General features: G+C 39.7%; 2 protein-coding genes across 3 annotated transcripts in view; one reads left to right on the forward strand and one right to left on the reverse strand.

Moving 5' to 3' along the window:
* On the reverse strand, nucleotides 1-25,836 carry LOC136434833 (quinone oxidoreductase-like protein 2 homolog). 2 transcript variants are annotated; one of them, XM_066427906.1, is made up of 12 exons: nucleotides 25,489-25,565; nucleotides 4,410-4,445; nucleotides 3,925-4,081; nucleotides 3,699-3,795; nucleotides 3,371-3,429; nucleotides 3,019-3,087; nucleotides 2,520-2,629; nucleotides 2,098-2,179; nucleotides 1,590-1,771; nucleotides 992-1,117; nucleotides 543-648; nucleotides 1-77 (listed from the first exon to the last, which is right to left on the reverse strand). In XM_066427906.1, the coding sequence occupies exons 1-12, from the start codon at nucleotides 25,533-25,535 to the stop codon at nucleotides 9-11; spliced, it is 1,140 nt and encodes a 379-aa protein (XP_066284003.1). In that variant the 5' UTR covers nucleotides 25,536-25,565; the 3' UTR covers nucleotides 1-8. The 2 variants fall into 2 exon arrangements, with proteins under 2 accessions (XP_066284003.1, XP_066284004.1); XM_066427907.1 differs by lacking the exons at nucleotides 4,410-4,445; nucleotides 25,489-25,565 and adding an exon at nucleotides 25,737-25,836.
* The window catches only part of LOC136434830 (uncharacterized), a 6,415-nt gene continuing 5,555 nt past the window's right edge, over nucleotides 25,778-26,637 (forward strand). Inside the window, exon 1 of the mRNA XM_066427902.1 lies at nucleotides 25,778-26,404. Within this exon, the coding sequence (XP_066283999.1) occupies nucleotides 25,778-26,404 (627 nt within the window). The remainder of the gene's footprint in view (nucleotides 26,405-26,637) is intronic.

Here is a 26,637-nt window from a genome sequence, read left to right on the forward strand (position 1 = left end):
TCTGACTTCTATCTAACCTCCAACACTACTTTGCCGGTTGATTTTCTGTCCATGATGAACTTGAAGGCCTCGTTGACCTGTGGAAACAATTACAGAATTCCATCAGCATCAGGAATCTTATTAAACCTCCCTGCTATGGGCTTGATCATGCACCATGTTTGTACTGGTTTTTGTATAAGTTGGCAGAAAAGGCGTTAAACATAGTTTCAAAGCACAATCTATCTAAATAACTTTTCTGTCTGCAATATTCTATGGTAGGACCAGTGTATTAGGGAGCTTTAGGCATCAGCATCAAACACGTTAAAGTACCCAACACACTAATCGAGAAGAGTATGGGTGACCCTGTGTGCTTCACTAAATACGCAGGTCTTTGCAAAGCCGCCTTTGAGATGAAGGTGAACAAGGTGAAGACTATAAGCTATCGAAAAAGCAGTATGCTTCATCTCAAGAATTATTCTTTTGAGTTCAACTGAAGAAGAAGACATAAACAAATTAGACTTTCGAAAATAATGGATTAATAGATAAAATGTGTATATAAGTACCTGCTCCAGCTTTAATGTTGTTGGCTGTGGTGGCCCCTTTATTTTCCGCTCTTCCATAAGCGCCAAAGAATCTTTCACTGTCTGCCGTAACACTCCAGTATTTTTTCTGTGTGTATGAAACATGCAGCATTATAAAAAGACATTTGCAGGGTCAAATCATTCATTCATCTAATCAACAGGAAGTGCTGTGTGATTCATTGAAGTTTCTACTTTGCTTTACTTAAGGATGTATCTCACAGGACTGCCCAAAATGCATTCTTAAAGTTAGCGCAAACTGGCATGTAGTCAAGTGAGATACCTGTCAAATCCCACATGCCTTTGGAAACAAAAACCAACTCCCCTATGGAAAGACCGTAAGTGTGCACTCTCATCACTTCTAAATGTATACAAAATGAAGGACATCTGCGTAGGTCTCAGTTCAAATACCAACTTTACTGCCTTAAACTCACATGGCATATTTTCCCCAGTACAGTCCCGATGCACTTATGTTCTTCACCAGTAGGATGTTGGCTGGGATTTTGGGGATGTCTCCTCCAGCGAACCCTGCCACCAAAATACGACCCTCCCAGGCTAGGCTGCAGGAAATAGTATTAAAATTAAACTTTTCGTGTTTTGAAACATTCTCTGCAAGTTTGTTATAAAGTAAAACTGATTGCAAAGACCAATTGACAAATTCAATTCCAGACCTGTAGGTTTGGCATTTTAAGTGCACGTTACATCAAAATCTTCTGTTACAGAGCTACAGTCTTGGACTCAAAAAAGGCATTTTAATACGAAACTTTCTTGACCACTTCCTAGTACAATGTATTTGAGTTTGCCGTGGCTTTGATCTATTATAAAATGCTACGTTAAAAACGTTTACCTTTCTTGCCTTAAGGTAGCATGTCCTTAGGAAGAATAGACTACAACTTTTTGCAACTGACCTGAATCAACTAGCTTGCAGGCCCACACTCTCTTGCAAAAATATAATTCACCAATGTATCCTAAGAGATGACAAATCAAAACTATTCATTGTCAAAAAGGAATATCGTGTAAGATGAAGCATACCTTTTCAGACTATCTTCAAATACTTTTCCGCCGACTGCATCTAAGGCGACGTCACACCCCCTCCCCTGGGTGATCTCCTTCACCCTGTCCCTGATGCTGTCCTGACTGTAGTCGATGGTGTGCTGTGCACCTCTGCTGACCACAAACTCACACTTCTCCCTGCTCCCTGCTGCTCCTATCACCTGGTCGAGGGGTTACATGGACTGAAAAGTTGTTGGTATGCTTTTTCAATATAGCGTCATGTGTTGATGCTGTATTGAGGCACTCTTTATTTCAATGGTGCTATATTCTATTGACTCTACAGTTGCATGGGCTCTATCTTAACACATTTCTGTATGTCAGCTAAGATGTATCCACACATTTGCAATGGTTGGAATTAATATCCACTGCATATTCAAATGTCCCTCTCAACTTCTTAACTGTCACTTTTCTGAAATATTAGAAAGAACTAGATGTTCAGCAAAGTGTGAATCATTGCAGAATAATCTAACATGGTTTGAAGACTTACAGTAGCACCTAGAGCGTGTGCTGACAGGTCCACCACAGCTGTACCCAGAGCACCTGCAGCAGCTGTCACTAACACGGTCTCTCTGGAACAAACAAACAACAAACAATGATTACCTGCATAAAAATGAGAGGTATTGTTTTAACTCCGTTTTTTGTGTGCATGCGCAATATCCCATGACCCTCAGGATGGATTGCAATGACATTTGGTAGGTGTGTCTCCTGGTGGCCAACCTTGGTACTGCAGCAGAATTTTTGTCCTGGACATAATGTTACTTGTGTGTTGTCATGACATGTGGTGCTTCTCAGCCATCTCATTTCACAGCTCTTCTTCAGAACACTGATTACTTTGCTAACACATTGATTAGTTTGCTAACACATGGATTACTTTACCTGTATAGCAATGAAAAAGGAAATGTGTATTACCCTGGTTGTAAGTTTGCTCTTCTGGTCAGACCCATGAATGCTGTTCCGTAGGAAACTGGCACAGCAGCTGCTGTGGTGTATGTGACTGAGTCAGGTAGGTGGAACAGAGTCTACATGGTAAAGAGATGGTAAACATGATACAGAACAGTTAGGACACTGCACATTGTCTTGCATATACATTATACATGTACTGCAGCATATATACACATGTATCAAACTTCTGCAACATTGCAGCAGCCCTTTCTGGTGTGTTGGGTAAGTGAATTTGTTACACTACTCAAAGCCAACTCAGTATAAAGGGGACTGAAATAGTATGATGTGGTATTACCTCAGTATTAAGCACTGTTGTATGTTTGTAAAGACTTAAATATCTTAAGATGGATCATACTTTCTTTACAGTGTCTCTCACCGTATTATTTTTTATCATGGGAAGTGTCATTATTGAAATACAATATAGAACATAACCAGAAGTTATGTGTAAGTATGGAAAGTTTCATACCTTCTCATTGACCAGGCACTCTTCTGCATAACTGCCACTGGGCGTGGGCATTCCTACCACTCTGTCTCCCTTAGTTAAAGTTAAAAACATATATAAAGAACATTTTCTTATGCAGAAAGACATCAGCATTCAGCAATGATAAGCATTTCTAAGCACTGTAAGGAAAACTATACTGGGAGTTTCCTTGTACTTGGAGACATAACTTGCACAATGCCTCTTAAAATCCTAATGAAACAAGAAACCTTCACAAGAACATGTGAACGCTTTAGAAGATGCATGGGAACTTTCCAAGTTAACAAAATTCTGTAATTTGTATAAGCTGGTATGTGATTAATCACACACTTAGTCATACCTCCTTAAAAGCTGTCACACCCTCTCCAACTGCCATGACATCTCCAGCCATTTCAAACCCTGGAAGCAAAAACATACAATGTGTATCATTGCATCCAGGTCTGAACAATTGTAGGTAATTGAAGTACATGTAATACATCTTGACTGATGACATGATGAAAAAACTATGTGTTCACTGCTGTAAAAATTATACATACAGCCGATCACTGTTAAGCGAAAAAAGTTGACAACTAGCATTTGTTAAGTATCCAGAGAGCATACAAGGTGAAATGAGCATTTCAAATATGTAAAAGTTTATAGAAAATAAGATGATTCTTGTACTGATTTACCTGGTACAAAGGGCAGTTCAGGTCTCTCCTGGTATGCACCAGCCACCATCAAGATGTCTGCAAAGTTGATGCCAGCACTGTGGACTGCAACTTTCACCTGTAACATTATAATACAATACAATACAAGGAAAGGCTTTCCCAATTGTACAACTACAACTATAAGTTATACTAGAGTATAAGTGGGAAATATTGAAGGACGCAAAATGATAAAAGCTGAAAGTCATACCATGCCTTTTGGAAGTTTTCCCACAGGTGGAAGGTCCTGTACTTCCATTGGAGACTTGAGTTTGTGGCAGACAGCTGCCTTGTACCCCCTCTGCTGTAAGGCGAATGGTTTCACCCATCTTTGGTCTCTGTACTGCTGCTTGCAACTTTGCAAGGACCTGGAAGGCCAAAGGAAAACATAGAATAACTTGCAATTTCAGATCGATAAAAGGTTTATTTAGCGGTTGTTCATAAAGTAAGACGAGCAGTAGCTGTGGCAACTGCTGGAGGGTCTTATACTTAAGCACCAGTACTCACATTGTTGGCAGGTGTAGATATTAGATTCAGGTGGGAGGGGGGCGTGGTACCAGTAACCCTTACCATGAAACCAAGAGTCAAGTCAAACCCCTTTTCCAAGCAGAGCAGCCGCTTAAACTGATACAAACTATGTGTACAAATATCTTGGACACGGGGTCCTCATGTTTGGATAATAAATCATGCACAAACCTCAGAACACACACTTGTGACCGTGCAGCCGAAAAACTTCTTTGCGGTTACGGGAGCATAGAACTTGTACCATTTATGCAAATAATATCCTAATACATATGCAAATATTTATCTTCCTAATTGTAATGATAGTATATATTAACCGTCAACAACCTTTTGAATCATGAAGAAACCATGAAGAAACCTTGAGATTCATAGAGAAACCTTGAAATTCATGGAGAAACCTTGAGATTCGTGGACAAACCTTGAGATTCGTGGAGAAACCTTGAGAATCATGGAAAAACCTTGAGATTCATGGAGAAACCTTGAGATTCATAAAGAAACCTTGCGAAACCTTGAGATTCATGGAGAAACCTTGAGAAACCTTGAGATTCATGGAGAAACCTTGAGAAACCTTGAGATTCATGGAGAAACCTTGAGATTCATGGAGAAACCTTGAGATTCATGGAGAAACCTTGAGATTCATGGAGAAACCTTGAGAAACCTTGAGATTCATGGAGAAACCTTGAGATTCATGGAGAAACCTTGAGATTCATGGAGAAACCTTGAGATTCATGGAGAAACCTTGAGATTCATGGAGAAACCTTGAGATTCATGGAGAAACCCTGAGATTCATGGAGAAACCTTGAGATTCATGGAGAAACCTTGAGATTCATGGAGAAACCTTGAGAAACCTTGAGATTCATGGAGAAACCTTGAGATTCATGGAGAAATCTTGATATTCATGGAGAAACCTTGAGAAACTTGAGATTCATGGAGAAACCTTGAGATTCATGGAGAAACCTTGAAAACCTTGAGATTCATGGAGAAACCTTGAGAAACCTTAAGATTCATGGAGAAACCTTGAGAAACCTAGAGATTCATGGAGAAACCTTGAGATTCGTGAAGAAACCTTGAGATTCATAAAGAAACCTTGAGAAACCTTGAGATTCATGGAGAAACCTTGAGAAACCTTGAGATTCATGGAGAAACCTTGAAATTCATAGAGAAACCTTGAGATTCATAAAGAAACCTTGAGATTCATGGAGAAACCTTGAGATTCATGGAGAAACCTTGAGATTCATGGAGAAACCTTAAGATTCATGGAGAAACCTTGAGATTCATGGAGAAACCTTGAGATTCATGGAGAAACCTTGAGATTCATGGAGAAACCTTGCGATTCATGGAGAAACCTTGAGATTCATGGAGAAACCTTGAGAAAACTTGATATTCATGGAGAAACCTTGAGAAACCTTGAGATTCATGGAGAAACCTTGAGATTCATGGAGAAACCTTGAGAAACCTTGAGATTCATGGAGAAACCTTGAGATTCATGGAGAAACCTTGAGAAACCTTGAGATTCATGGAGAAACCTTGAGATTCATGGAGAAACCTTGAGATTCATGGAGAAACCTTGAGATTCATGGAGAAACCCTGAGATTCATGGAGAAACCTTAAGATTCATGGAGAAACATTGAGATTCGTGAAGAAACCTTGAGATTCATAAAGAAACCTTGAGAAACCTTGAGATTCATGGAGAAACCTTGAGAAACCTTGAGATTCATGGAGAAACCTTGAAATTCATAGAGAAACCTTGAGATTCATAAAGAAACCTTGAGATTCATGGAGAAACCTTGAGATTCATGGAGAAACCTTGAGATTCATGGAGAAACCTTGAGATTCATGGAGAAACCTTGAGATTCATGGAGAAACCTTGAGATTCATGGAGAAACCTTGCGATTCATGGAGAAACCTTGAGATTCATGGAGAAACCTTGAGAAAACTTGATATTCATGGAGAAACCTTGAGAAACCTTGAGATTCATGGAGAAACCTTGAGATTCATGGAGAAACCTTGAGAAACCTTGAGATTCATGGAGAAACCTTGAGATTCATGGAGAAACCTTGAGAAACCTTGAGATTCATGGAGAAACCTTGAGATTCATGGAGAAACCTTGAGATTCGTGGAGAGACCTTGAGATTCATGGAGAAACCCTGAGATTCATGGAGAAACCTTAAGATTCATGGAGAAACATTGAGATTCGTGAAGAAACCTTGAGATTCATAAAGAAACCTTGAGAAACCTTGAGATTCATGGAGAAACCTTGAGAAACCTTGAGATTCATGGAGAAACCTTGAAATTCATAGAGAAACCTTGAGATTCATAAAGAAACCTTGAGATTCATGGAGAAACCTTGAGATTAATGGAGAAACCTTGAGATTCATGGAGAAACCTTGAGATTCATGGAGAAACCTTGAGATTCATGGAGAAACCTTGAGATTTATGGAGAAACCTTGAGATTCATGGAGAAACCTTGCGATTCATGGAGAAACCTTGAGATTCATGGAGAAACCTTGAGAAAACTTGATATTCACGGAGAAACCTTGAGAAACCTTGAGATTCATGGAGAAACCTTGAGATTCATGGAGAAACCTTGAGAAACCTTGAGATTCATGGAGAAACCTTGAGATTCATGGAGAAACCTTGAGAAACCTTGAGATTCATGGAGAAACCTTGAGATTCATGGAGAAACCTTGAGATTCATGGAGAAACCTTGAGATTCATGGAGATACCTTGAGACTCATGGAGAAACCTTGAGATTCATTGAGAAACCCTGAGATTCATGGAGAAACCTTGAGACTCATGGAGAAACCTTGAGATTCATGGAGAAACCTTGAGAAACCTTGAGATTCATGGAGAAACCTTGAGAAACCTTGAGATTCATGGAGAAACCTTGAGATTCATGGAGAAACCTTGAGATTCATGGAGAAACCTTGAGAAACTTGAGATTCATGGAGAAACCTTGAGATTCATGGAGAAACCTTGAGATTCATAAAGAAACCTTGAGAAACTTGAGATTCATGGAGAAACCTTGAGATTCATGGAGAAACCTTGAGAAACCTTGATATTCGTGGAGAAACCTTGAGATTCAAGGAGAAACCTTGAGATTCATGGAGAAACCTTGAGATTCATGGAGAAACCTTGAGAATCTTGGAGATTCATGGAGAAACCTTGATATTCGTGCAGAAACCTGGAGAAAACTTGAGATTAATAGAGAAACCTTGAGAAACCTTGAGAATCATGGAGAAACCTTGAGAAACCTTGAGATTCATGGAGTAACCTTGAGATTCATGGAGAAACCTTGAGAAACCTTGAGATTCATGGAGAAACCTTGAGATTCATGGAGAAACTTCGAGATTCATGGAGAAACCTTGAGATTCATGGAGAAACCTCGAGATTCATGGAGAAACCTTGAGATTCATGGAGAAACCTTGAGATTCATGGAGAAACCTTGAGATTCATGGAGAAACCTTGAGAAACTTTGAGATTCATGGAGAAACCTTGAGATTCAAGGAGAAACCTTGAGATTCATGGAGAAACCTTGAGATTCATGGAGAAACCTTGAGAATCATGGAGATTCATGGAGAAATCTTGATATTCGTGGAGAAACCTGGAGAAAACTTGAGATTAATAGAGAAACCTTGAGAAATCTTGAGAATCATGGAGAAACCTTGAGAAACCTTGAGATTCATGGAGAAACCTTGAGATTCATGGAGAAACCTTGAGAAACCTTGAGATTCATGGAGAGACCTTGAGAAACCTTGAGATTCATGGAGAAACCTTAAGATTCATGGGGAAACCTCGAGATTCATGGAGAAACCTTGAGATTCATGGAGAAACCTTGAGATTCATGGAGAAACCTTGAGAAACCTTGAGATTGATGGAGAAACCTTGAGATTCATGGAGAAACCTTGAGATTCGTGGAGAAACCTTGAGAATCATGGAGATTCATGGAGAAACCTTGAGATTCATTGAGAAACCTTGAGAAACCTTGAGATTCATGGAGAAACCTTGAGATTCATGGAGAAACCTTGAGATTCATGGAGAAAACTTGAGATTCATGGAGAAACCTTGAGAATCATGGAGATTCATGGAGAAACCTTGAGATTCATGGAGAAACCTTGATAATCATGGAGATTCATGGAGAAACCTTGAGATTCATTGAGAAACCTTAAGAAACCTTGACATTCACCGAGAAACCTTCAGATTCATGGAGAAACCTTGAGATTCATGGAGATATCTTAAGAAACCTTGAGAAATCTTGAGATTCATGGAGAAACCTTGAGAAACCTTGAGATTCGTGGAGAAACCTTGAGAATCATGGAGATTCATGGAGAAACCTTGAGATTCATTGAGAAACCTTGAGAAACCTTGAGATTCATGGAGAAACCTTGAGATTCATGGAGAAACCTTGAGATTCATGGAGAAAACTTGAGATTCATGGAGAAACCTTGAGAATCATGGAGATTCATGGAGAAACCTTGAGATTCATGGAGAAACCTTGATAATCATGGAGATTCATGGAGAAACCTTGAGATTCATTGAGAAACCTTAAGAAACCTTGACATTCACCGAGAAACCTTCAGATTCATGGAGAAACCTTGAGATTCATGGAGATATCTTAAGAAACCTTGAGAAATCTTGAGATTCATGGAGATTCATGGAGAAACCTTGAGATTCATGGAGAAACCTTGAGATTCATGGAGAAACCTTGAGAAACCTTGAGAGTCATGGAGAAACCTAGAGATTCATGAAGAAATCTTGAGATTCATGGAGAAAACTTGAGATTCATGGAGAAACCTTGAGATTCATTCAGAAACCTTGAGATTCATTCAGAAACCTTGAGATTCATTCAGAAACCTTGAGATTCATGGAGAAACCTTGAGATTCATGGAAAAAACTTGAGATTCATGGAGAAACCTTGAGATTCATGGAGAAACCTTGAGATTCATGGTGAAACCTTGAGAAACCTTGAGATTCATGGAGAAACCTTGAGAAACCTTGAGATTCATGAAGAAACCTTGAGATTCATGGAGAAAACTTGAGATTCATGGAGAAACCTTGAGAATCATGGAGATTCATAGAGAAACCTTGACATTCGTGGAGAAACCTTCAGAAGCCTTGAGATTCATCGAGAAACCTTCAGATTGATGGAGAAACCTTGAGATTCATGGAGATACCTTAAGAAACCTTGAGAAACCTTGAGATTACTGGAGAAACCTTGAGAAACCTTAATATTCATGGAGAAACCTTGAGATTCATGGAGAAACCTTGAGAAACCTTGAGATTCATGGAGAAACCTTGAGAAACCTTGAGATCCATGGAGAAACCTTGAGATTCATGGAGAAACCTTGAGATTCATGGAGAAACCTTGAGAAACTTGAGATTCATGGAGAAACCTTGAGAAACCTTGAGATTCATAAAGAAACCTTGAGATTCATAAAGAATCCTTGAGAAACCTTGAGATTCATGGAGAAACCTTGAGAAACCTAGAGATTCATGGAGAAACCTTGAGAAACCTTGAGATTCGTGAAGAAACCTTGAGATTCATAAAGAAACCTTGAGATTCATAAAGAATCCTTGAGAAACCTTGAGATTCATGGAGAAACCTTGAGAAACCTAGAGATTCATGGAGAAACCTTGAGAAACCTTGAGATTCGTGAAGAAACCTTGAGAAACCTTGAGATTCATGGAGAAACCTTGAGAAACCATGAGATTCATGGAGAAACCTTGAGATTCATGGCGAAACCTTGAGATTCATGGCGAAACCTTGAGATTCATGGAGAAACCTTGAGATTCATGGAAGAACCTTGAGATTCATGGAGAAACCTTGAGATTCATTGAGAAACTTTGAGATTCATGGAGAAACCTTGAGATTTATGGAGAAACCTTGAGATTCATGGAGAAACCTTGAGATTCATGGAGAAACCTTGAGAAACCTTGAGATTCATGGAGAAACCTTGAGATTCATGGAGAAACCTTGAGATTCATGGAGAAACCTTGAGATTCATGGAGAAACCTTGAGATTAATGGAGAAACCTTGAGATTCATGGAGAAACCTTGAGATTCATGGAGAAACCTTGAGATTCATAGAGAAACCTTGAGAAACCTTGAGATTCATGGAGAAACCTTGAGATTCATAACGAAACCTTGAGATTCATGGAGAAATCTTGAGAATCATGGAGATTTATGGAGAAACCTTGATATTCGTGGAGAAACCTTGAGAAACCTTGAGATTCATGGAGAAACCTTGAGATTCATGGGGAAACCTCGAGATTCATGGAGAAACCTTGAGATTCATGGAGAAACCTTGAGAACCATAGAGAATCATTGAGAATCAAAGAGAAACCTTAAGATTAATGGAGAAACTTTTAGTTGACATTCGTGGAGAAACTTTGTAATTTGTGGAGAAACCTTGGCAATCATGGAGAAACCTTGAGATTTATTGAAAAACCTTGATAATCATGGAGAAACCATGACATTCATGGAGATTCATTCCGAAGCATGGTGAAAATGCTTAAGATTAATGAAGAATTCGTTAGAGTCTATTGAGAAAGCCGTAGATTCGTTAACCCTTAAGCTGCCAGGTTTTTTAGCCAAGTAAAAATCAAAAATGTTTGACCCCTGACCTCCCTCACGAAACCCGCGAAACACCCGGCGGCGTTAACTCCCCTAACTTCCCGGCTTCGCGCGCTACACGCACGCAAAGCTGTTTTGTTCTGGGGAATACCCTATCCCGGTTATAACCGGGTCCAGTACACAAGGTATATTTCTGTATCCCTAATTAAGTCGGGACTGGCAGCTTAATTAAGATTCATGGAGAAACATGGAGATTAATGGAGAGACATGGAGATCAGTTTGGGTGGTAGCGCGTGTGCGGCGAGTGTTACCATCTATCCCTAATGAATATGACACCTCGGCTTGGATGAGAATTTATATCACCCCTACACTTCGGGGGTCTTAAAGGTGCCCTAAGCGATTTCAGCGGGTAAAACTTGAAATATTCTGGGGAAAACAATTCTGTTTGGTGAGGTTGAAATTTACATTTACTTCCCTATATTAGCACATCTGCATCATTATTTAATACTTTGGGCGTTTAAAAATGGCACAGAAGCAAGCCACAAAAGGAGCATTTTATTTATTGGGTCCCCCAAAAAATCAGCCCAGAATCCAGCTGTAACCTTTTTCTGTTGACAATTTTCGGTAACTTCCAGCCGCATGGCGTCACAATGCCCAAGCACATTGAGCCATGACCATGTGATTATTACTTCGGAAGCGTTCGGGACTTATCGGTCAGAATCGTGTATGTTCGGAAGTTCGGACATCACATTTGCTCCATGATGGTCGATATGCGATAGGATAGTGGTCGATATGCGATAGGATAGTGTTATCTAAACTTACTATGGATAGAAATCAGAAAAAAAAATTGATTTTGAATATATGACTTTCAGCGCCCTAATATTGCTTAGGTTGCCTTTAATGTATGTAACCTATTTTGACAATTTTCTTACCGATCTTGCCCACACTTATTTGACTATTGCCCAATTTCTGCTTATCGCTGTGTAGCTCTGATTTATAGTTGGCTGTAGGAACATCGTGACACACTATCCTGGGTCAGCATAGCCTTGTTGGCGATGTCAGGATTGACTTTGAAAATTGAATACCTTTGCGCAATTCCTTTATTCTAAAGCTTTTCAGGTATGACTGTGGCCTTACAAAACTAACAAAGTAAAGTAAGAGGGTAAATGTGCTGAGGTAGACATGTTTTGTGTAATTTTATCATGCGATAGAAATGATGACATATGGATTTTGGCTTATTTCCTGACAATAATGGAGTCCCGTCCACCCTGTGTCAGGTCTTTAGTATCAGCCCTTGCGCCCTCGGTGAGACTGGAAATTCGTCGTATGGTAGCATATACAGATGACAAGTAAAAGGACAAGTGTTTGTTTTTTCTGTAAGCGTCAATTTCCTTGTCGTCTTTTTTTTGAGATCGACACGTCCAAGTACAGTCAAACCTGCCCAAAGCCACCACCGGGGGACCGAGCAAAACGGCCACGATGGACAGGTGGTCACCATATGCATGCAGATGATTCCACTCACAGCATGTTTCCAGGTCGAGGTGTTCAAATACAGTGTACTACATGGATGGATGTTGTTGTTTTTTTTTTTCTTCATTTTAGACAGCATGACCCCCGCCAGGTTCAATTCTCGTTGACAGAAATATCCTACAAAAATTACGTTTGCCGTTATCGCTGTAGTTTGTGTATAACGTTACACCATGTACAAATTTTCGTCATAATTTGTACTACAGAAGCCAACATTTCCGCGAAATCCGACCGCAAAACACACTTGAAAATGAGGCGGTCGCCATAGGAAGGGATAAGTATAATCTGTCTTTTTCTAAATGATGCAACATGAATCTCAAGGTTTCTCCTTGAATCTCAAGGTTTTTCCTTAAATCTCATCGATCAAGGTTTTTCCATGAATTTCAAGGTTTCTCCAAGAATCTCAACGTATCTCCATGAATCTCAAGGTCACGGTTCTCAATATTTCGCCATGAATCTCAATGTTTCTCCATGAATCTGACAGATTCTCCATGAATCTCAAGGTTCTCCTTTCAAGGTTTCTCCATGATTCTCAAGGTTTCTAAAGGATTCTCAAGGTTTGTCAATCATTGTCAATGTTTCTCCATGATTCTCAAGGTTTCTCCTTGAATCTCAAGGTTTCTCCACGAATCTCAAGGTTTCTCTTTGATTCTCAAGGTTTAGCGTTGAATCTCAATGTCTCTCTATGGTTCTCAAGGTTTCTCCATGAATCTCAAGTTTTCTCCGGGAATCTCAAGGTTTCTCCAGAAATCTCAAGATTTCTCCAGAAATCTCAAAAATTCTTCATGAATTTCAAGGTATCTCCATGAATCTCAAGGTTTCTTCATGATTCTCCATGAATCTCAAGGTTTCTCCGTGAATGGCAAGGTTTCCCCATGAACCACACGCTCGTTCTCATTTGAATGTACAAATTGCTGTCGTCAGCCTTTACGACTTGATATGAGCCAAATTACGGGCACCATCGATGCTTTCTTCACTTTCCCACAACAAGTATCATGTTTCACGAAAAATGCACCTCAAAATTACTTATAGGTTTTGACTTAGAAAAAATTATGGCAATGGGTGGCCCGAAGAGTCATAAAAAACGGCTGTCGCCTGCGGAGACATGCAAAATTTAAAAAGCAGCAGAGAATGTAACAATTCAGTTCAGAGAATGACCGGTTAACTGGTGAATCCAGCTACTAAGGCCCTCCGACAAATCACGTCAGATCGCTCCTGTCACTGTTCTTGTACGCTGTGCAAGGCGGTTTATGCCTGTCGCCCAAAACGGTAAGTTCCGTTACCGTTTAAAGTAAGACGTTCCTGACATTTAGATATGCCACATATAAGGTGCCAACCTGTTGTTTTTATGACGACTTAAAGCTTTTGTGGCTTTTAAAAGGAACAAATAAGAAGTGTTTGCTATCAGTTGTGAACCACCTCCTCGAACAAATGACAGTGCAGTGATGAACGTAATCTCCGTTACCATTGTTCGATGCTCTCTGTTGTTAACAAGACCTGGTGTAGGAACGCTGCCGATTTTCTAAATGCCCGTACAAACATCCTTTTAATAATAAAAGATGGAACGCAAAAACGGAAATCCCTTTGAAGGAAAAGCCGAAGTTTTACTGTAGTAAGCTCCGTTACCGGTAACGGAGATTACACCTGTTGCGGAAAATACATAATCTGGCGCAGAACTTTTTGTAGTTGTGCACCAGAATGCAAAAGCGTTTGAACTAGAATAGAAAAGTATAGATTCAGGTGAGAGAAACCCCCTATTCCAATTTTCTACTCTTTCTTCCAAATTTTGTTTCCAAAGTTGAATTCTTTTTAAACCTCAAGACAATAAGTAATCTATAGCCTTTGATATGTTTGAAGAAGAAAAGAAATCAGAAGTCGATCAATTACAACTTGGCGACTTACGTCTGGTGAACATGTCTTTTGGCGACAGTATGTAATCTCCGTTACCGTTTTTCCGCGATCCCCCATCCGTTCCAAATGCTTTACTGCTCCTAAGCAGTATTAGTTCGCAACATTGAATATGTTATAGATGTTGTAAGACTTAAATTATTCGGATCAACGGAGGATGGAACGTTTTGCAAGAACAATCAGATTCCGTCTCTGGTAAATATCTCAAACAAGTCGAAATGCAAAAACAAATCCAGACAATATTAATCCTGAATGAAACAGTTATAAAGCAATCGTCAGCACGGCACTAAACTCGACAGACGCTTTGCCAGAGATACTGACTCTTCAACTAAAGGTTTTGAAGGCGATGTCACGACATGAAAGCTCCAAAATTGAAGTATCTTATTACTGATGTTCTGCATTTTTTCAGCAAAAATATGGATAAACTCCAAGGTCATCTTATCAAATCATAGAAATTTTCGGCATCTTCCCATGACAAATTAGCTGTAATATTTTGGGGATCATAAAAAGAGATGTTCAGCTAAAAAATGAGGTAGGTTTGCTTGGAAAATGAGCTGATCAATGTTTCGACCCTAAAAATCGCTATTTTGCACATTTCATTGAGAACGAGCGCTCAATGTATCTCCATAAATCTCAAGGTATCTCCATTAACTTCAAGGTTTTGTCAATGAAGCTCAAGGTTTCTCAAGGTTTCTCCACAAATCTCAAGTTTTCTCCGTGATTAGCAAGGTTTCTCCATGAACCTCAATGTATCTCCATGAATCTCAAGGCATCTCCATGAATCTCAAAGTTTTGCCAATGAAGCTCAAGGTTTCTAAAGGTTTCTCCATGAATCTCAAGGTTTTTCCATGAATCTTAATGGTTCTCAATGTTTCTCCATGATTCTCCATGAACGTAAGGGTTTCTCCATGAATATCAAGGTTTCTCCATGAATCTCAAGGTTTCTCAAGGTTCCTCCACGATTCTCCGTGTTTCTCCACGGTTCTCAAGATTTCTCCACGATTCTCAAGGTTTCTCAATGAATCTCAAGGTTTCTCAAGGTTTCTCCATGAATCTCAAGTTTTCTCCATGAATCTCAAGGTTTCTCCATGAATCTCAAGGTTTCTCCAGGGTTCTCCATGAATCTCAAGGTTTCTCCATGAGTCTCCAGGTTTCTCCATGAATCTCAAGTTTTCTCAAGGATTCTCTATGAATCTCAAGGATTCTCCATGAATCTCAAGGTTTCTCCATTAATCTCAAGGTTTCTCCATGAATCTCAAGGTTTCTCCATGAATCTCAAGGTTTCTCCATAAATCTCAAGGTTTCTCAAGGTTTGTCCACGATTCTTAAGGTTTCTCCATGAATCTCAAGGTTTCTCCACGAATCTCAAGGTTTCTCCATGAATCTCAAGGTTTCTCCATGAATGTCAAGGTTTCTCCATGAATCTCAAGGTTTCTCCATGAATCTCAAGGTTTCTCAAGGTTTCTCCACGAATCTCAAGGTTTCTCCATGAATCTCAAGGTTTCTCTGTGAATCTCAAGGTTTCTCCATGAATCTCAAGGTTTCTCAAAGATTCTCCATGAATCTCAAGGTTTCTCAAAGATTCTCCACGATTCTCAAGCATTCTCCATGAATCTCAAGGTTTCTCCATGAATCTCAAGGTTTCTCCATGAATCTCAAGATTTCTCCATAAATCTCAAGTTTTCTCAAGGATTCTCCATGAATCTCGAGTTTTCTCCACGAATCTCAAGGTTTCTCCATGAATCTCAGGGTTTCTCAAGGTTTCTCCATGAATCTCAAGGTTTCTCAAGGTTTCTCCATGAATCTCAAGGTTTCTCAAGGATTCTCCATTAATCTCAAGGTTTCTCCATGAATCTCAAGGTTTCTCCATGAATCTCAAGGATTCTCCATGAATCTTAAGGTTTCTCAAGGTTTCTCCATGAATCTAAAGGTTTCTCCACGAATCTTAAGGTTTCTTTATGAATCTCAAGGTTTCTCCATGAATCTCAAGGTTTCTCAAGGTTTCTCCATGAATCTCAAGGTTTCTCCATGAATCTCAAGGTTTCTCCATGAATCTCAAGGTTTCTCCATGAATCTCAAGGTTTCTCAAGTTTTCTCCACGATTATCAACGTTTCTCCATGAATCTCAAGGTTTCTCCATGAATCTCAAGCTTTCTCCATGAATATCAAGGTTTCTCAAAGATTCTCCATGAATAACAAGGTTTCTCAAGGTTTCTCCACGATTCTCAAGGTTTCTCCATGAATCTCAAGGTTTCTCCATGAATCTCATGGTTTCTCCATGAATCTCAAGGTTTCTCCATGAATGTTAAGGTTTCTCCATGAATCTCAAGGTTTCTCCATGAATATCAAGATTTCTCAAGTTTTCTCCATGAATCTCAAGGTTTCTCCATGAACCTCAAGGTTTCTCCATGAATCTCAAGTTTTCTCAAGGTTTCTCCATGAATCTCAAGGTTTCTCCACGAATCTCAAGGCTTCTCCATGAATCTCAAGATTTCTCCATGAATCTCAAGGTTTCCCAAGGATTCTCTATGAATCTCAAGGATTCTCCATGAATCTCAAGGTTTCTCCATGAATCTCATGGTTTCTCTATGAATCTCAAGGTTTCTCCATGAATCTCAAGGCTTCTCAAGGTTGCTCCATGAATCTCAAGGTTTCTCAAGGTTTCTCCATGAATCTCAAGGTTTCTCCATGAATCTCAAGGTTTCTCCATGAATCTCAAGGTTTCTCTGTGAATCTCAAGGTTTCTCCATGAATCTCAAGGTTTCTCAAAGATTCTCCATGAATCTCAAGGTTTCTCAAAGATTCTCCACGATTCTCAAGCATTCTCCATGAATCTCAAGGTTTCTCCATGAATCTCAAGGTTTCTCCATGAATCTCAAGATTTCTCCATAAATCTCAAGTTTTCTCAAGGATTCTCCATGAATCTCGAGTTTTCTCCACGAATCTCAAGGTTTCTCCATGAATCTCAAGGTTTCTCAAGGTTTCTCCATGAATCTCAAGGTTTCTCAAGGTTTCTCCATGAATCTCAAGGTTTCTCAAGGATTCTCCATGAATCTCAAGGTTTCTCCATGAATCTCAAGGTTTCTCCATGAATCTCAAGGATTCTCCATGAATCTTAAGGTTTCTCAAGGTTTCTCCATGAATCTAAAGGTTTCTCCACGAATCTCAAGGTTTCTTTATGAATCTCAAGGTTTCTCCATGAATCTCAAGGTTTCTCAAGGTTTCTCCATGAATCTCAAGGTTTCTCCATGAATCTCAAGGTTTCTCCATGAATCTCAAGGTTTCTCCATGAATCTCAAGGTTTCTCAAGTTTTCTCCACGATTATCAACGTTTCTCCATGAATCTCAAGGTTTCTCCATGAGTCTCCAGGTTTCTCCATGAATCTCAAGTTTTCTCAAGGATTCTCTATGAATCTCAAGGATTCTCCATGAATCTCAAGGTTTCTCCATTAATCTCAAGGTTTCTCCATGAATCTCAAGGTTTCTCCATGAATCTCAAGGTTTCTCCATAAATCTCAAGGTTTCTCAAGGTTTGTCCACGATTCTTAAGGTTTCTCCATGAATCTCAAGGTTTCTCCACGAATCTCAAGGTTTCTCCATGAATCTCAAGGTTTCTCCATGAATGTCAAGGTTTCTCCATGAATCTCAAGGTTTCTCCATGAATCTCAAGGTTTCTCAAGGTTTCTCCACGAATCTCAAGGTTTCTCCATGAATCTCAAGGTTTCTCTGTGAATCTCAAGGTTTCTCCATGAATCTCAAGGTTTCTCAAAGATTCTCCATGAATCTCAAGGTTTCTCAAAGATTCTCCACGATTCTCAAGCATTCTCCATGAATCTCAAGGTTTCTCCATGAATCTCAAGGTTTCTCCATGAATCTCAAGATTTCTCCATAAATCTCAAGTTTTCTCAAGGATTCTCCATGAATCTCGAGTTTTCTCCACGAATCTCAAGGTTTCTCCATGAATCTCAGGGTTTCTCAAGGTTTCTCCATGAATCTCAAGGTTTCTCAAGGTTTCTCCATGAATCTCAAGGTTTCTCAAGGATTCTCCATTAATCTCAAGGTTTCTCCATGAATCTCAAGGTTTCTCCATGAATCTCAAGGATTCTCCATGAATCTTAAGGTTTCTCAAGGTTTCTCCATGAATCTAAAGGTTTCTCCACGAATCTTAAGGTTTCTTTATGAATCTCAAGGTTTCTCCATGAATCTCAAGGTTTCTCAAGGTTTCTCCATGAATCTCAAGGTTTCTCCATGAATCTCAAGGTTTCTCCATGAATCTCAAGGTTTCTCCATGAATCTCAAGGTTTCTCAAGTTTTCTCCACGATTATCAACGTTTCTCCATGAATCTCAAGGTTTCTCCATGAATCTCAAGCTTTCTCCATGAATATCAAGGTTTCTCAAAGATTCTCCATGAATAACAAGGTTTCTCAAGGTTTCTCCACGATTCTCAAGGTTTCTCCATGAATCTCAAGGTTTCTCCATGAATCTCATGGTTTCTCCATGAATCTCAAGGTTTCTCCATGAATGTTAAGGTTTCTCCATGAATCTCAAGGTTTCTCCATGAATATCAAGATTTCTCAAGTTTTCTCCATGAATCTCAAGGTTTCTCCATGAACCTCAAGGTTTCTCCATGAATCTCAAGTTTTCTCAAGGTTTCTCCATGAATCTCAAGGTTTCTCCACGAATCTCAAGGCTTCTCCATGAATCTCAAGATTTCTCCATGAATCTCAAGGTTTCCCAAGGATTCTCTATGAATCTCAAGGATTCTCCATGAATCTCAAGGTTTCTCCATGAATCTCATGGTTTCTCTATGAATCTCAAGGTTTCTCCATGAATCTCAAGGCTTCTCAAGGTTGCTCCATGAATCTCAAGGTTTCTCAAGGTTTCTCCATGAATCTCAAGGTTTCTCCATGAATCTCAAGGTTTCTCCATGAATCTCAAGGTTTCTCTGTGAATCTCAAGGTTTCTCCATGAATCTCAAGGTTTCTCAAAGATTCTCCATGAATCTCAAGGTTTCTCAAAGATTCTCCACGATTCTCAAGCATTCTCCATGAATCTCAAGGTTTCTCCATGAATCTCAAGGTTTCTCCATGAATCTCAAGATTTCTCCATAAATCTCAAGTTTTCTCAAGGATTCTCCATGAATCTCGAGTTTTCTCCACGAATCTCAAGGTTTCTCCATGAATCTCAAGGTTTCTCAAGGTTTCTCCATGAATCTCAAGGTTTCTCAAGGTTTCTCCATGAATCTCAAGGTTTCTCAAGGATTCTCCATGAATCTCAAGGTTTCTCCATGAATCTCAAGGTTTCTCCATGAATCTCAAGGATTCTCCATGAATCTTAAGGTTTCTCAAGGTTTCTCCATGAATCTAAAGGTTTCTCCACGAATCTCAAGGTTTCTTTATGAATCTCAAGGTTTCTCCATGAATCTCAAGGTTTCTCAAGGTTTCTCCATGAATCTCAAGGTTTCTCCATGAATCTCAAGGTTTCTCCATGAATCTCAAGGTTTCTCCATGAATCTCAAGGTTTCTCAAGTTTTCTCCACGATTATCAACGTTTCTCCATGAATCTCAAGGTTTCTCCATGAATCTCAAGGTTTCTCCATGAATATCAAGGTTTCTCAAAGATTCTCCATGAATAACAAGGTTTCTCAAGGTTTCTCCACGATTCTCAAGGTTTCTCCATGAATCTCAAGGTTTCTCCATGAAGCTCAAGGTTTCTCCATGAATCTCAAGTTTTCTCAAGGTTTCTCCATGAATCTCAAGGTTTCTCCACGAATCTCAAGGTTTCTCAATGAATCTCAAGATTTCTCCATGAATCTCAAGTTTTCCCAAGGATTCTCTATGAATCTCAAGGATTCTCCATGAATCTCAAGGTTTCTCCATGAATCTCAAGGTTTCTCTATGAATCTCAAGGTTTCTCCATGAATCTCAAGGTTTCTCAAGGTTGCTCCATGAATCTCAAGGTTTCTCAAGGTTTCTCCATGAATCTCAAGGTTTCTCAAAGATTCTCCACGATTCTCAAGGTTTCTCCATGAGTCTCAAGGTTTCTCCATGAATCTCAAGGTTTCTCAAGGATTCTTTATTAATCTCAAGGTTTCTCCACGATTCTCAAGGTTTCTCCATGAATCTCAAGGTTTCTCCATGAATCTCAAGGATTCTCCATGAATCTCAAGGTTTCTCAAGGATTCTCTATGAATCTCAAGGATTCTCCATGAATTTCAAGGTTTCTTCATGAATCTCAAGGTTTCTCCATGAATCTCATGGTTTCTCAATGATTCTCCATGAATCTCAAGGTTTCTCCATGAATCTCAAGGTTTCTCCGTGAATCTCAAGGTTTCTCAAGGATTCTCCATGAATCTCAAGGATTCTCCATGAATTTCAAGGTTTCTTCATGAATCTCAAGGTTTCTCCATGAATCTCATGGTTTCTCAATGATTCTCCATGAATCTCAAGGTTTTCCATGAATCTCAAGGTTTCTCCGTGAATCTCAAGGTTTCTCAAGGATTCTCCATGAATCTCAAGGATTCTCCATGAATCTCAAGGTTTCTCCATGAATCTCAAGGTTTCTCCATGAATCTCAAGGTTTCTCCATGAATCTCAAGATTTCTCCATGATTCTCCACGATTCTCAACGTTTCTCCATGAATCTCAAGGTTTCTCCATGAATCTCAAGGTTTCTCCATGAATCTCATGGTTTCTCCATGAATCTCAAGGTTTCTCCATGAATGTTAAGGTTTCTCCATGAATCTCAAGGTTTCTCCATGAATATCAAGATTTCTCAAGTTTTCTCCATGAATCTCAAGGTTTCTCCATGAACCTCAAGGTTTCTCCATGAATCTCAAGTTTTCTCAAGGTTTCTCCATGAATCTCAAGGTTTCTCCACGAATCTCAAGGCTTCTCCATGAATCTCAAGATTTCTCCATGAATCTCAAGTTTTCCCAAGGATTCTCTATGAATCTCAAGGATTCTCCATGAATCTCAAGGTTTCTCCATGAATCTCATGGTTTCTCTATGAATCTCAAGGTTTCTCCATGAATCTCAAGGCTTCTCAAGGTTGCTCCATGAATCTCAAGGTTTCTCAAGGTTTCTCCATGAATCTCAAGGTTTCTCCATGAATCTCAAGGTTTCTCCATGAATCTCAAGGTTTCTCTGTGAATCTCAAGGTTTCTCCATGAATCTCAAGGTTTCTCAAAGATTCTCCATGAATCTCAAGGTTTCTCAAAGATTCTCCACGATTCTCAAGCATTCTCCATGAATCTCAAGGTTTCTCCATGAATCTCAAGGTTTCTCCATGAATCTCAAGATTTCTCCATAAATCTCAAGTTTTCTCAAGGATTCTCCATGAATCTCGAGTTTTCTCCACGAATCTCAAGGTTTCTCCATGAATCTCAAGGTTTCTCAAGGTTTCTCCATGAATCTCAAGGTTTCTCAAGGTTTCTCCATGAATCTCAAGGTTTCTCAAGGATTCTCCATGAATCTCAAGGTTTCTCCATGAATCTCAAGGTTTCTCCATGAATCTCAAGGATTCTCCATGAATCTTAAGGTTTCTCAAGGTTTCTCCATGAATCTAAAGGTTTCTCCACGAATCTCAAGGTTTCTTTATGAATCTCAAGGTTTCTCCATGAATCTCAAGGTTTCTCAAGGTTTCTCCATGAATCTCAAGGTTTCTCCATGAATCTCAAGGTTTCTCCATGAATCTCAAGGTTTCTCCATGAATCTCAAGGTTTCTCAAGTTTTCTCCACGATTATCAACGTTTCTCCATGAATCTCAAGGTTTCTCCATGAATCTCAAGGTTTCTCCATGAATATCAAGGTTTCTCAAAGATTCTCCATGAATAACAAGGTTTCTCAAGGTTTCTCCACGATTCTCAAGGTTTCTCCATGAATCTCAAGGTTTCTCCATGAAGCTCAAGGTTTCTCCATGAATCTCAAGTTTTCTCAAGGTTTCTCCATGAATCTCAAGGTTTCTCCACGAATCTCAAGGTTTCTCAATGAATCTCAAGATTTCTCCATGAATCTCAAGTTTTCCCAAGGATTCTCTATGAATCTCAAGGATTCTCCATGAATCTCAAGGTTTCTCCATGAATCTCAAGGTTTCTCTATGAATCTCAAGGTTTCTCCATGAATCTCAAGGTTTCTCAAGGTTGCTCCATGAATCTCAAGGTTTCTCAAGGTTTCTCCATGAATCTCAAGGTTTCTCAAAGATTCTCCACGATTCTCAAGGTTTCTCCATGAGTCTCAAGGTTTCTCCATGAATCTCAAGGTTTCTCAAGGATTCTTTATTAATCTCAAGGTTTCTCCACGATTCTCAAGGTTTCTCCATGAATCTCAAGGTTTCTCCATGAATCTCAAGGATTCTCCATGAATCTCAAGGATTCTCCATGAATCTCAAGGTTTCTCCATGAATCTCAAGGTTTCTCCATGAATCTCAAGGTTTCTCCATGAATCTCAAGATTTCTCCATGATTCTCCACGATTCTCAACGTTTCTCCATGAATCTCAAGGTTTCTCCATGAATCTCAAGGTTTCTCCATGAATCTCATGGTTTCTCCATGAATCTCAAGGTTTCTCCATGAATGTTAAGGTTTCTCCATGAATCTCAAGGTTTCTCCATGAATATCAAGATTTCTCAAGTTTTCTCCATGAATCTCAAGGTTTCTCCATGAACCTCAAGGTTTCTCCATGAATCTCAAGTTTTCTCAAGGTTTCTCCATGAATCTCAAGGTTTCTCCACGAATCTCAAGGCTTCTCCATGAATCTCAAGATTTCTCCATGAATCTCAAGTTTTCCCAAGGATTCTCTATGAATCTCAAGGATTCTCCATGAATCTCAAGGTTTCTCCATGAATCTCATGGTTTCTCTATGAATCTCAAGGTTTCTCAATGATTCTCCATGATTATCAAGGTTTTCCATGAATCTCAAGGTATCTCCATGAATCTCAAGGTTTCTCCATGAATCTCAAGGATTCTCCATGAATCTCAAGGTTTCTCACTGATTCTCTATGAATCTCAAGGATTCTCCATGAATCTCAAGGTTTCTCCATGAATCTCAAGGTTTCTCCATGAATCTCAAGATTTCTCCATGAATCTCAAGTTTTCTCAAGGATTCTCCATGAATCTCAAGTTTTCTCCACGAATCACAAAATTTCTCCATGAATCTCAAGGTTTCTCAAGGTTTCTCCATGAATCTCAAGGTTTCTCAAGGTTTTTCCGTGAATCTCAAGGTTTCTCAAGGATTCTCCATGAATCTCAAGGTTTCTCCATGAATCAAAAATTTTCTCCATGAATCTCAAGGATTCTCCATGAATCTTAAGGTTTCTCAAGGATTCTCCATGAATCTCAAGGTTTCTCCATGAATCTCAAGGTTTCTCCATGAATCTCAAGGATTCTCCATGAATCTTAAGGTTTCTCAAGGATTCTCCATGAATCTCAAGGTTTCTCCATGAATCTCAAGGTTTCTTCATGAATCTCAAGGTTTCTCCAAGAATCTCAAGGTTTCTCAAGCTTCTCCATGAATCTCAAGGTTCCTCAATGAATCTCAAGGTTTCTCCATGAATCTCAAGGTTTCTCAAGGATTCTCTACGAATCTCAAGGTTTCTCCATGAATATCAAGGTTTCTCCAGGTTTCTTCACGATTCTCAACGTTTCTCCATGAATCTCAACGTTTCTCCATGAATCTCAAGGTTTCTCCATGAATCTCAAGGTTTCTCAAAGCTTCTCCATGAATCTCAAGGTTTCTCCACGAATCTCAAGGTTTCTCCATGAATCTCAAGGTTTCTCAAGGTTTCTCCACGATTCTCAAGGTTTCTCCATGAATCTCAAGGTTTCTCCATGAATCTCAAGGTTTCGCCAAGAATTTCAAGGTTTCTCAAGGCCTCTCCATGAATCTCAAGGTTTCTCCATGAATCTCAAGGTTTCTTTATGAATCTCAAGTTTTCTCAAGGATTCTCCATGAATCTCAAGGTTTCTCCACGAATCGTAAGGTTTCTCCATGAATCTCAAGGTTTCTCCACGATTTTCAACGATTCTGAAGGTTTCTCCATGAATCTCAAGGTTTCTCCATGAATCTCAAGGTTTCTCCATGAATCTCAAGGTTTCTCAAAGATTCTCCATGAATCTCAAGGTTTCTCAAGGTTTGTCCACGATTCTCAAGGTTTCTCCATGAATCTCAAGGTTTCTCCATGAATCTCAAGGTTTCTCCATGAATCTCAAGGTTTCTCCATGAATCTCAAGGTTTCTCCATGAATCTCAAGGTTTCTCCATGAATCTCAAGGTTTCTCCATGAATCTCAAGGTTTCTCCATGAATCTCAAGGTTTCTCAAGGTTTTTCCATGGATCTCAAGGTTTCTCCATGAATCTGAAGGTTTCTCCATGAATCTCAAGTTTTCTCAAGGATTCTCCATGAATCTCAAGGTTTCTCCACGAATCTCAAGGTTTCTCCATGAATCTCAAGGTTTCTCAAGGTTTCTCCATGGATCTCAAGGTTTCTCCATGAATCTCAAGGTTTCTCCATAAATCTCAAGTTTTCTCAAGGATTCTCCATGAATCTCAAGGTTTCTCCATGAATCTCAAGGTTTCTCAAGGATTCTCCATGAATCTTAAGGTTTCTCCATGAATCTCAAGGTTTCTCCATGAATCTCAAGTTTTCTCAAGGATTCTCCATGAATCTCAAGGTTTCTCCACGAATCTCAAGGTTTCTCCATGAATCTCAAGGTTTCTCAAGGTTTCTCCACGATTCTCATGGTTTCTCCATGAATCTCAAGGTTTCTCCATGAATCTCAAGGTTTCTCCATGAATCTCAAGGTTTCTCAAGGTTTCTGCATGAATCTCAAGGTTTCTCAAGGTTTCTCCACGATTCTCAAGGTTTCTTCATGAATCTCAAGGTTTCTCCATGAATCTCAAGGTTTCTCCATGAATCTCAAGGTTTCTGCATGAATCTCAAGGTTTTTCAAGGATTCTCCATGAATCTCAAGTTTTCTCCATGAATCTAAAGGTTTCTCCATGAATCTCAAGGTTTTTCCATGAATCTCAAGGTTTCTTAAGGTTTCTCCATGAATCTCAAGGATTCTCCATGAATCTCAAGGATTCTCCATGAATCTCAAGGTTTCTCCATGGTTTTTCTATGTTTTCTCCATTAAGGTTTGTACACTATTTGTTATATATTCTTTATATGTAATTAGAATAAATTATAATTTTGCATAAGTATTAAGAAATATTTGCATAAATGGTACAGATACTATGCTCCCGTAACCTTCTTTGCAGGGCGGCCATGTTGCTACTGTGGACTGTACCATTCATGGACAATGGGTGAAACAGTTTATTATCAAAACATTAGGCCTAATCAGTTACTCTATTCAATGTGTAATAAGAAAATCATTTATACCTAATGCTGTCTTTATTGTTTATAATATAGAAGTTCAATGCTCCATATTTGTAAAAAAAATGCGGTTTTTACCTTTACTAGTTTTTCCGGACACCCCCATTACTGTTTATACTTACAAGCAACTTTTGACCCGACAGCTGACACATCAACTTCCAAAATGGAGGCGCTAGAGCGCGAGCTTTCCTGTCCGTACTGTCACAACCTGTTTTCCTCTCCGCTCCTCCTTCCCTGTGGACACAGTGTGTGCTGTAAGTGTGCCTACAATCTTCTAGCTTCCTCCGGGATAAGCAAGGTGACTGTTAACCCCGAATCGTCTGAGGAAACAGACCGATGTTTCAGCTGTCCCGAGTGTAAGAACGCGGTGTTTTTAGACGACAGGGGGTTGGGCTGCCTGTGCCCAAACCTTACCCTACAAAACATCATCGAAAGAGTGAAGGGGGTAGAAGCCGCCACCGCTCGCTCGGACGGGAACCTAGCCTGCGAAGTCTGCGAGAAAAGCCCAGCGGCAGACGCCGTGAAAACGTGCGTGACATGCGAGTTGTCCTTCTGCGACAAGTGTCTGACGGCGGTGCACTCCAGAAAGGCCTTCGTGAAACATCGCCTGGTGGATCCGCTGACCCGAACGATGCCGAAGACACCGAAGTGCCAGGACCACGCCGAGGACAAGCTGAGTCTGTACTGCGTGTCCGATGAGACCATCATCTGCCCGCGGTGCACCGAGCCCGACGGAAGGCACTCCGCCCACCCCGTGGTGGAACTGCCCGAGATGTACCAGGAAATGAAGGTAACATGATATTCAGTGTATTTTATGTTTATGTAGAACCTCCTTGACTTAATTAACTACCATTACAAAGAACTGAACATACGGTTTAGTCGCGATGAATTATGACGGATATAATTGTGCACTTGCCACTCGACTGAGAATCCCACACGGAAGGTGATTGAAGAAAGAAAACAAAACACTTGAAACCCTGTTCAAAGTAATGTGTTGATTATCTGTAATTTTCAAACAGGCAT

Source organism: Branchiostoma lanceolatum, chromosome 5, assembly GCF_035083965.1.
Source record: "Branchiostoma lanceolatum isolate klBraLanc5 chromosome 5, klBraLanc5.hap2, whole genome shotgun sequence".
Classification (NCBI taxonomy): domain Eukaryota; kingdom Metazoa; phylum Chordata; class Leptocardii; order Amphioxiformes; family Branchiostomatidae; genus Branchiostoma; species Branchiostoma lanceolatum.

Coding starts and splice junctions, on each gene's coding strand:
- LOC136434833 (XM_066427906.1), bottom strand. CDS start 25,535: ATGAATGGTACAGTCCACAGTAGCAACATGGCCGCCCTGCAAAGAAG. Junction 3,430..3,698: donor TGAACTGCCCTTTGTACCAG/GTAAATCAGTAC, acceptor TTTTGCTTCCAG/GGTTTGAAATGGCTGGAGAT. Junction 1,772..2,097: donor CACACGCTCTAGGTGCTACT/GTAAGTCTTCAA, acceptor CCCCTCGACCAG/GTGATAGGAGCAGCAGGGAG.